Source organism: Tenrec ecaudatus, chromosome 14 (assembly GCF_050624435.1).
Source record: "Tenrec ecaudatus isolate mTenEca1 chromosome 14, mTenEca1.hap1, whole genome shotgun sequence".
NCBI lineage: Eukaryota > Metazoa > Chordata > Mammalia > Afrosoricida > Tenrecidae > Tenrec > Tenrec ecaudatus.
The window spans coordinates 9,183,071-9,193,741 of NC_134543.1; the positions used below are offsets into that span (position 1 = coordinate 9,183,071).

At 55.4% G+C, this 10,671-nt stretch overlaps 1 protein-coding gene across 2 annotated transcripts in view; it reads left to right on the top strand.

The window, feature by feature from the left end:
• Positions 1 to 6,871, top strand: part of DICER1 (dicer 1, ribonuclease III) — a 61,268-nt gene extending 54,397 nt beyond the window's left edge. For both annotated transcript variants that reach the window (XM_075531827.1, XM_075531826.1), the window contains exons 25-28: positions 198 to 466; positions 2,118 to 2,280; positions 2,367 to 2,442; positions 2,722 to 6,871. In XM_075531827.1, coding sequence (XP_075387942.1) covers positions 198 to 466; positions 2,118 to 2,280; positions 2,367 to 2,442; positions 2,722 to 2,887 — 674 coding nt within the window. In that variant the 3' untranslated portion in view covers positions 2,888 to 6,871. The remainder of the gene's footprint in view (positions 1 to 197; positions 467 to 2,117; positions 2,281 to 2,366; positions 2,443 to 2,721) is intronic.
• The last annotated feature ends 3,800 nt before the right edge of the window (positions 6,872 to 10,671 follow it).

The following is a 10,671-nucleotide window of genomic DNA, read 5'->3' on the forward strand; positions in this document are numbered from 1 at the left end:
TGCTTGCTCAGTCAGTCCCCATCACCTGCTGAGGCTCTGTCAGTTCTATCAGTGCATGGCTTCTCATCGTCTGGGCCTTAAGGCAGGCTTTTGGCAGCTGATTGGTTATTTGCATGGGTTTGAGGCCCCCGTCCCTTATGTTGGGTAGGAAAGGAGCCTGGGTGGGCAGGTGCTCACGCCCTGTGGGCCTCTCTCAGATTGTTACCAGCGCCTGGAATTCCTGGGAGATGCGATTCTGGACTACCTCATAACCAAGCACCTTTACGAGGACCCGCGGCAGCACTCCCCGGGGGTCCTGACCGACCTGCGCTCCGCCCTGGTCAACAACACCATCTTCGCCTCGCTGGCTGTGAAGTACGACTACCACAAGTACTTCAAGGCCGTGTCGCCCGAGCTCTTCCACATCATCGACGACTTCGTGCAGTTCCAGCTGGAGAAGGACGAGATGCAGGGCATGGACTCCGAGGTCGGTGCCCGCGCGGACGTGGGGCATCCCGTGGGGACAGGGCGCAGGGCGGGCCCTCTGTCTGCCTCTGTTGTTCAGTGGACAGGGAAGCAGCATAGCGCTCTGTCTGCGCCTGCTCAGAATGGGACCATCTCGTTAGAAAACCAAACTGGGAATTTTTAGCTGTTGGAATTTGGGAGACTTTTGCTGTGAAGTTCAGCCAAAGGTTCTTGAGTGATGGAGCTAATTCTAATGTTTTCAGGAACTGTTTTGCATTGTTGGTAGGAAAGGATATTGCTTAGATCTTTCCCATCTCCATTGACCCTTCACTAGCTTTTGTCCACATACCTGTGTCCCCAGGAGAACCCTCTCCTTCCTCCTCCAGGTTCCTTACCGGATTTTAAAGCGTCCAGGAGTTTACTCCAACCCTGGGAGCTGCTTTAATGGTTTCTTCTTCCACTTGGACCTCCCTCTGGCTGTCTCTTGTCTTTCCATCTGAGTGTGTGTGTGTGTGTGTGTGTGTGTGTGTGTGTGTGTGTGTGTGATTGTTTAAGTGTCAAAGAGTAATGGGTTTCCTCCACATTTCCCTGAGAAAATGAGGTGCCCCAGTCTTAATCAGAAACGCAGCCTTAGAGACCGTCCTGAGTGTGTGCTGACATGACACCAGGAGGCCGAGGTGGGCTCTGGACTTCGCCCCCCGGGCTGGAGTTGCTGGGCTGGAGCTGGGTCTGCAGGGAGAGCAGGAAGGAGATCATCTCTTGGAGATGCACCTCTGGCCCCTTGCCCCGGGCTTTTCTAGAACTCCTGTCAGCTTGGACTTGGCCCAGGTTCTCTTGGGAGGCCTGCAGGGTGCGGAGGTTTTGGTGGGTCCGCTCCTCCTGTTCCTTCTCCCGCTTGTAGGAAGTGGAAGCTGGGTGGTGGTGGGTCTCTTAGCAGCCAGGCTCCCCTGCTGTGCAGGCAGATGATAAGCAGCCCGTTGGCCCACTCACCCCTCAGTCATGCTCCCAGAGCTAGAATGGCTGCCTCTGGGTCACATGCATCGGCCTTATGCATTTGCACCCCTTAGCGTGTCAGCCCCTCGCTTAGAGTGAACACGTGTGACTCCTGCTCTCAGTGACCCCGCCCGCCACTCCCTCATTGCCTTCACGTCGAAGCAGCTCTTGCTTCTGAGTGCGGAGCTGGTTCTGGGTGCAGGAAGTCGTGTGCAGCAGCCTGGCACCACAGCCTAGCAACGTCCCCACCGTGCACAAGGGTTCTTAGTGGCCAAGACACACCTCCACGCCCACTTCTCTGAGCGGTTGGAGCCCTTTCTTCAAGGCAGGGGGGCCGCACACCCGTGATCACAAGGGGAATGTTTCCTGGTTGGCTTTTGAAACATTTGTTGACAACGTCCGTTTGTGGTGAAGTTTGTTTCGTTGGTGTCTAGAAAGAATCTTTTCTCTGGCTACCTTTTCTCTCTCTCAATGTTTTTTCTTCCCCAGCCATGAGAAGATCTGGGGGGAAACCTGCCCTTTCTATAATCTAAAACATGTGAAGAGTCTGACACAGTGCCTGGGCATCCCCGGCCGGCAGGACCATGGCCATTGTGGCGGGGAGAATTACAGTCCCCAAGGGGAGAAAGACGCCTTCTTGGGGGCTTTCTGCTCACCACTCCCTTTTCTCTCCATATTAGCTCAGGAGATCTGAGGAGGATGAAGAGAAGGAAGAGGACATTGAAGTCCCCAAGGCCATGGGGGACATTTTTGAGTCGCTCGCTGGTGCCATCTATATGGATAGTGGCATGTCGCTGGAGACGGTGTGGCAAGTGTACTACCCCATGATGCGGCCACTGATAGGTACCGGCCCGTCCACAGACTCGAGAAGCTGAGTTAACTTCTGCCTGAGCCTCTGACCCACTCTCTCCTTGCATTTTGATTTACAGAAAAATTCTCCGCAAATGTGCCCCGTTCTCCTGTGCGAGAATTGCTCGAAATGGAGCCGGAAACGGCCAAATTTAGGTAAGCAGAGGGGTGAGGTGGGACAGATAGCTACAGAATCCAGGTGGGCAGCTAGGGGTGGGGGACTCAGAGCCACAGGCGGCATGGAAAGCCCCAACACAAGTGGTCCTTCCCCCTGTTTCTGCCAAGTGGAAGCGAGGAGGGGCAGGAGAAATGGGAGCGCTGGCCTTGGGAGGAGGGTGTCCAGTCACAGGGCACCTGGTCAACTCTGACTGCTCCCATTGCGGCGGTGATGACCGCTTCCACTGCCCGGGCTTAAGCTGTGTGGACTCTTTGCAGCCCGGCTGAGAGGACGTACGAGGGGAAGGTCCGAGTCACCGTGGAGGTCGTGGGGAAGGGGAAGTTCAAAGGCGTCGGCCGGAGCTACAGGATCGCCAAATCTGCTGCGGCAAGAAGAGCCCTCCGCAGCCTCAAAGCGCATCAACCTCAGGGCCCCAACAGCTGAACCCCCCTTTTGAATGGGAACACAAAACAAACCCGGAAAAGGAGAAGGGGAGGTTGTTTAATGCAAGGATGGTTTTTACAGTCGACATCAAACAGAATGAATTGAAGATAGAGTTGGAAAGTTTGATTGATAACAGGATAGCAGAATAAAACCTTGAACATATGTATAAAAGTTTTGGAACTAACTAGTTTTAGGTTTTGCGCAGACACAATCTTGTGTTCTCTCCTCAATTCCGCTTTCTCTAAATCACAAGAGTGCTTTAATGCTGAGGTTTAGCACGTGGACAGTCCTATAGCCAGGCGTTTTCTTGTCCAGTTCATTTCTACCCTCACGTGGTTTGCTCTGGTCCTCTGTGCTGGGTGTTTTGGAAGGCCGACTGGAACAGCCCCTGGGTTTCTGGGCCTTGCCCAGGTGGCTTGTGCAGCCACCCCCATCCCAGTGGTCGCTCCTCGGACTAGACCGGCACCGTTAGTCTGGTGGGAGCCCGCCCGCCCTTAGGCCAGTTTTCTTTCTTGAGTTTCAGGGTCTAAGACGCAGGTCCCCGTTCCTGTTGGTGGCTAGGGACAGCTTTTTAGTGGCCACTGGCTGGGTGTGGTGGTGAATCATGTTTTTGTAGTCTTGAATTTTGCGGGGAGGGGAGGTTCTTGCCTTAAATTAAAACACTCGTGGCTGACCTTCCCTCTCCGGTCCTTCTGGAACAAACGGTTTTACATCCGGCCATTTTATGCCTGGGCAGCTGCGGAGGGCTCACTGGTGCGGCTGTCATCCCGCTTAGAAAGGGGCCGGCTGCCCTACGTGGGCTAAAGGTGTTTGAAACCGCAGACTCCATAGTCCATGTTTTCTTTTCTTTTTTTTTTTTTTACCCATAATAAACACAATCTTTGGTTTAAAGACCCTATTTTCCCAAACACTGAACGACTCCTGCCGGGTCGTTGCGCTCCTGGAAATAGACGCCCCCGCAGATCCTTCTGCCACGCAGACCTGCTCTGGCCACACCCGCCCGAGCCCCTGCCACCCCTAGAAGATGCTGCAGATCGTCGTACTGGCTGGTGGCTCAGTGAAGCCAAGCCGAGCACCTTTACCTGAATCCCCCCGCACCCCACCCCGCCCTCCTCAGTGCCACAGGAGTGCCTCACCTGCCCGGCTTCCCGCTGGCACACGCCGCTGCCCTGCTGATGCGCCCGAGTTGTCGGTCATTCATCTGCGTCGCTGTGTCCATCTGTGGAAAAGGAAAGAGATGTGTGTTGTTCGGCAGTTGCCGTCTCTCCAGTTCGACTCCTTCCAGGCACTCTTCACTGAATACCTCAGTTCTTTTCTGTGCATGCGTGTCCCGGCGGGTGCTATGTCTGCGTGTTGTGCTTGAAGAAGGTTTTTTGCACTGTAACTATAATACCTCTTAATTTGCCCTGTTGGACAGCTGTGGGTCGCTCCTGCACGCCCACTGATCTTTAGCTAATCAGTAAAGGTTTGCTGCAATTTGCCCTGTTAATTATGCTTGAAGTTGCAGAGAGCTGAGCAAAGGTGTCTAACATTTTCCGGCACCTGGCTCCCACCTGAAGTTTCATGCCACGCCGCCTCCGTGTTTTGGGTTCAGGCCCATACTGTGCTGCTTGCTTGTCCCTGCCCCCGCCCCAGTGGCTCCGGAGCTTCCCCTCCACTCTACCTGTCTGTCGACTCCCGTCTTAAATTTGAATCCTCTGCACGGTTGGAGGAGTTCTGGTTTCTGAGGACACGAATGTCAATGGATTCATGGTTTCTTCTGATTTGGGAACGAGATTTCTACAAAGCAGGGGTCTGGCGGAAATGAGATGATTGGGATTTTTCCCCCCACAGATATTTGGAACCTCATATTTGAGTTTTGTTGGTGTGTTTGTATTTTGTTTTTTCTGTAAGAACAAAGTGTAAGATACGGCAAGTCAAAAACCAAGAGCTTCATGAACGCTGTCGCCGCCAAGGTGAACGTGTGCAATTAGCAGGTTGGGCGCGGGGGCTCTTATCCGGCAGGGTGACTGAGACGGGACGGGCTCTGGCCGTGAGGGTGAGGGTGGCATTGCCCCTGGGCACTGCCCGCCGCGCCGCTGCAGGAAAGCACACCTCTGTGCAGGCGCCCTCCCTGCCACCGTTCAAATGTCTGTCGGCAGCCAACATTTGGGGTCCTTTGGTGGCGGCTTATTTAGGGATGGAGACAGGGGCCTTGGGTCGGCGACGCTGCAACGCTGGCGTTCCCGGTCCCCTGGTTAGCAGGGGGCGAGATCGGGAGTGGACGGCCAGATGGGCGTGGACGATGCTTTCTGTGCTGCTGATTCGGGACGTGTTCGGTTTTGTTTTATCCTCCGAGTGTAGCTTGGAGTGGTTCGCATTGTGAATTAGGCACAAAACAAACAGAGTCCCCTCTGTGGCCTTGCTTCGCGTCCTTGTGCTCCGTGACTGCGGTGGGGCGAGATGTAAGGTGAGCCAGGGCCGTGCTCTGGAAGCGTCCCGCGCATCTTGACCGACCATCTCCCAGTCTGTCCCGGTGATGGTGACTTGCCCCTCTCTGCGCAGTCCAACCCCAGCAGCCTTTTGTGGGGTCCCCCCTCCCTGTTCTCACCACGGAGCACAGGCACACACCGCACTTGGTACCACACCTTACCTCACATCCAGGAAAAAGACACTTCACAGCGGGGACAAGGAGCGGCCAGGCCTGGCTGCTGCCTGGACGTCCCTATTTGAAGAGAGTCAGCTGTCGCCCTGTGTGTGTCGCCTGCTTGCCCCACCTGCATGGGTCATTTGTCCGCCGGTGGCGTTTGGACTGTGAGCGGCAGCCAGTTTGTTAACCGAACTCTGAATCAAATGTCTAAATGTTTGTTGCATTTTACCCCTGACGTTCCGCGCCATGGTTGAGCTTAGAATGATCTCCAGCACGCCTGTAGTTACCTTTGGAGCATTACGATTTGTACTCTCAGCGACAGCTTCCCAGAAAGGCTGGGCCCTGTGCCCTCCCCAAACCATGCGAGGCTCGGGACCCGCTGGCTTTGGGGGGTCAGAGTGCCCCCGCCACACTTCCCTGGCTCTGCCCTCCCTTGAAAGTGGGGAGTGACCACCGAGAGCAGAGTGGGTGCCACTTCCTGCCCCTGCCCCCACCGTGCCGTCCGTCTGAAGCACTCCCACCCGAGCCCCATTGGATTGGAAACACTTCTGTCTGGGCATCCGACCTTGGTGGACAGAACCCAGGCCACCCAGCCCCTCGATGGCTCTATGTCAACCGGGTCCGACGTTCCTCCCTTTACCAGTTTGTCACGTCTGCCGAAGAGAAATTCAGGTTCCCGCTTAGTACCTCGACGGCCATGTGGACGACATCCAAACAAGTCCTTTTTTCCTGTTTGTTTGTTTTTCCAACCACTGATTGTTTTTCTGGAATCACATGATTTCCAAATAATCGTCATGTTTTTAGATTGTTCATGAAAGGTTAAGGTATGTGTGTGTCTAAGACCCCCGAATGTGGAAAGTGGTGGGTGACGCCAATAGCAATACCCAGAGAATCTACAATGGAGGCTGCCGACATGTGATCCTCCGGCCTCGAAAATGACCTCTCAGACCCTGTAAATAGATTGTAAACCCCCTATCCCCTGCCTACTGTCCCCCCCCCTGCCCCCCCATCCTGTCCACTCTTGTGTGGACACAGAGGATTGGGGATGCTCGGCTGCAGCAAGCAGGCGCCGCGGCCAGGAGCGCACCGATGGACCGAAGTGAGGTCGGTGCCTGGCTTCCCTGGCGTCCAGAGCGGGGGGGGGGGGGGGGGGGGACGAGAGTCGCGTCCATGTGACAAGCAGCGTCCCGCTGACAGTGATGCGCGTTCCGCCACATGCTGCCACCGCACCCGTCCAGCCGGTGCTTGCGAAGGACCGGGTTTTTCTTTTGTTCGTTTCTTTTATTCCACTTTTAAATTTTTTGTAATAACGGTAGCAAGTAAATCTCCAATAAAATTTTGGCCTGTTCACTTTACCGGCGTGCGGGTTTCTCTTTCTAACCCAGCGAAGCGCGGGCCACGCAAAGTCCCCACAATGGCTGGCGTAGAGCCTGCAGCCTGTCGGGTCCGCTTTGACCCCTGCAGAGGATGGACCAGGTCACCCCGATGCTTAGAGGGGTGCAGGGTGGGGACTGGTTTGGAGCTGGCTGCCCACATGTCTTCAGTCCGGGTTGAAGGGGAGAGGAGGGTGCGTGATGGCGGTGCGTGGCCGTAGCGTGGTAGTCCTTTAGTAACAAGCTTGTTTCTCCCTATTTTACGTTTTAAATAATAAACGCTGCCCCGGGCACCCCCTGGGGGTGTCCTGGGCTCCTGCTGCTGCTGTTCCACCCGCGGTTCAGTCCCGTTTAGGATCTGATCAAGGCGCTCTGCCCGAGCTCCGTTACCTCCAGAACAAACTCCCTGCCATCGAGTCCGGTCCGACTCTGCAACTCTGTAGGACAGGGTTGAATTGCCCCCATGGGTTTCCAAGACTGCCATCGTTCTTGTGTCAACTGGTGGCTTCGAACTGCTGACCTGTGGTTAGCAGCCCTCCGGGTTCCCTCAGGTGGCTCAGCGCCCAACTTCCAGGGTTCAGACCCCTGCAGCCTTGCTGGCAAGAAGTGGGCCTCGACAGCCTCCAGGGCTCGCTGCTCTCATGCCCGTGCCGCCCCAACCGCGAAGGTGGGAGGAGGGGAGGGCGAACCCCGCACGTGGAACCCCTAGGGATGCAGGGCAGGAACCCGGGGCAGACCCGGCCGATCCAAACCTTACCGCACATGTTCAGGCTTGGTGGCAGGTGTCACATCCACCTCCCACAGGGCCCGGGGCGTTGAAGCTCAGGGCAGGTGTCCACATGGTGGAGGCCCCAGCGGCGGTCTCCAGCAGCAGCTGCCGCCTCGTCTCAGCAAATACCTGGGGATGTCCTTCACATCCTGAGTCCACCTTCCTGTGGATTCGGACTCGGCCCAAATTGTTGTTGAGGGCACCGCCCCTCCCTGGGCCTCTGCAGTGTATTAGACCGACCCCGCCGCGGGCTCCCAGAGTCCTCCTGGGCTAGTGCCCAGCTTCTGATATTTGGGGCTGGGACAGACCCCCAGCTGGGCCCATTTGTTTCTGACTGTGGCAAATTACCTTCCGAGGGAAGGGCAGTAGCCCCGGGGTATGGTGTAAGCAAGCACTTGATTCCTGTTGGTCCTGCGTAGGGTGGGACCACCTCACCCCAGCTTAGCACATCTGGCTCCTGGTTCCAGGCCCCAGGTAGCTGTACCCAGAGTCACAGCTACTGACCCGTCACTATCACATTGCTATCATGGCCTTGCCGCCTGTTACTTCATTAAGGCTTCCTTGTCTGGTTACCTGCTGGAGTTCCGTACCTGGCCCTTGGAGGTGTCAGATCCGGAGCTCAGTGGCTGTTTCCTGAGGTCCCCGACCAGCCAGCGTGATCAGGGAGCCTCCACAGGCTGGGCTGCCCCTTGAGGGCCAAACTCTGAAGAAGCCGCAGGTGGTCGGTCTCTCCTGTGTAGCCATAGTAACTTGGTTTCCCTTTGCCTCTGATCTTGCAGACAGCTGTTTGTGGTAGTCACCTACAGGGCAGTCAGTGGAGGGAGCCGGAGCAAAGCACAAGCGCACACACAAACGTTCTGAGCATCTCCTACACACACACACACACACACACACACACACACTCCCCTGAAGAGCTTTCTCTTACCCTGAGCACCTTCCCCTGAACATCACACGCACACACACATACCCGGAACACCTCTTACACACTAGGATTTATCTCACTCATACACCCTGAACGTCTCTTACACACACACCTGAACATCTCTATCACATCCTGATCCTCTCTCTCTATCACACACACACACACACACACACACACACACACACACACACACACACCTCTTACGTATACACTTACACCCTGAACATCTCGCACCCACACTGCCCTCCTAAGCCCTCTGTCTCTGCTTCTGCAGCTCCTGCAGACGGAACCTTGCTGGAAATCCAAGGTCCCAGAAGTTCCCACCTCCACATCTCCCTAAACTTGGGGACTGTACCCCAACTCTCGCCTGCAGACATCACCCCCTTCCCTGCCGCTGGAGACTGACAGCTGGCAGAGCTGTACCTGCTTGTCTCCCAGCACCGGCAGTGGTCTTTCTAGAAAGAGTCTTTGTCCTGTAGGAAATACAAGCAACCCCCAGGCCGCACAGTAACCTCTCGCTGAAGAGCACAGCTCCGCCTTCAGTACCTCTTCCCAAAGGCACCCACCTTGAGAACTTTACCCAAACTCATGTCTGTCGAGTCCACCTGCAGCAAACCCAGACCTGATCACACCTCCACACCTTACCTTTCCTTAGCCAACGTTTCTGAAAACATCAGTGCAGACCTGCCTCTTTCCGTAGCATTGTACCGGAGGCAAAAACCACAAACATGGGCCGTGTGCACTGATTTGGAGAATACAGGTCCACGCACGTATGCACGTGAATGTGCAGAGAGATTCATATCTCGCTCTTTGTTTACCTTTCTATTGGGAGAACTGGGTTGTCTCCCATCTTCTGTTAGACACTGAAGTCTCTATTCTCGTACACACTCCTGGTGCCAACGGCGGGAAATGGGCATGGTGCTTCTTGTTGGTGCCATTGGGGCACCTCAGGTGCACAACCCCACCCCACCCCCTCCGGTGACAGGAGGACTGCCTCTTAAGACTCTCTTGGACATAATTATCTGGAAGCAGAAGGTAAAGACTGGTGGAGCCTCTGGGTCGCTTCGAACCACCTAGCTCTTTTAGCAGCCAAGGGCTTCCAGGCACCAGCCTGGCACTGATGCGACGTCCTGCCAATTCCAGATGAACAGCCCCATTTACAGTGAAGGAAACAATGCCCGGGCCTGCGCTGGCCTCACAATGATTCTGTCTGAGCCCATGGTTGCAGCCACTGGGTCAGTCCATCTGGTCAAAGGCCTGCCCCTCTGCTCTACCAAGCATGATGTCCTCCTCCAGGGACTGGTCTCTCCTGACATGTCCCGTGTACGTGAGACGAGGTCTTAACATCCTTGCATTCCGGTCCCACTTCTTCCAAGATAGCTGGTTCGGCAGCCCGTGACACTGCAATCGTCTTCCCCGCACCCTCCTTCAAATAAGGAGAGGTTTTCTTGGACCTTCCTAATTCCACGTCCAACTTTCACATGCATATGAGACCCTTCAAAATGCCATGTCTTGGGTAAGTCACACCCCATGACCCAATGCAATGGGTCGTTTGAACTCTCCCTTCCTAATGGACAGCAAAAGGAGGTCCTATTCTGCCCTGGGCCCTCCTCACCATCACGGCCGTGTTGGGGACCTTGGCTGGAGTCGCTGTGTGGGTCCAGCTCAGTGAGGGCCTTCTTCTTGTTCACTGGGCCCTCTGAGCTCAAAGTCCTTCTCCAGGGACACCCTCCCCGCCCTCACCCACTGCCACCCAATGCCCACCAGCTGATAGACCCTGCAGGACAGGGCGGACCTGCCCCTGTGAGTTTTCAAGACCATAGCTCTTGACGGGAACCAGGCTCCATCTTTCTCCCGAGGAGCAACTGGTGCTTTTGAACTGCTGGCCTTGTGGATCGCAGTCCAACACGTTACCACTACGCCACCGGGGCCCCTTCTCTAGGATCCGATACAGGTTTATGATTCTGCTGTCCAAAACTCCCCTGAATCAGCTTTTCCAGAACTTGTTGGCAGCCAAACCGGTCCCAGACCGATTTGTGGACACTTTTATTTTTGCTTTTAATCTCACTTACTGTGTGTATTTGTAGATTT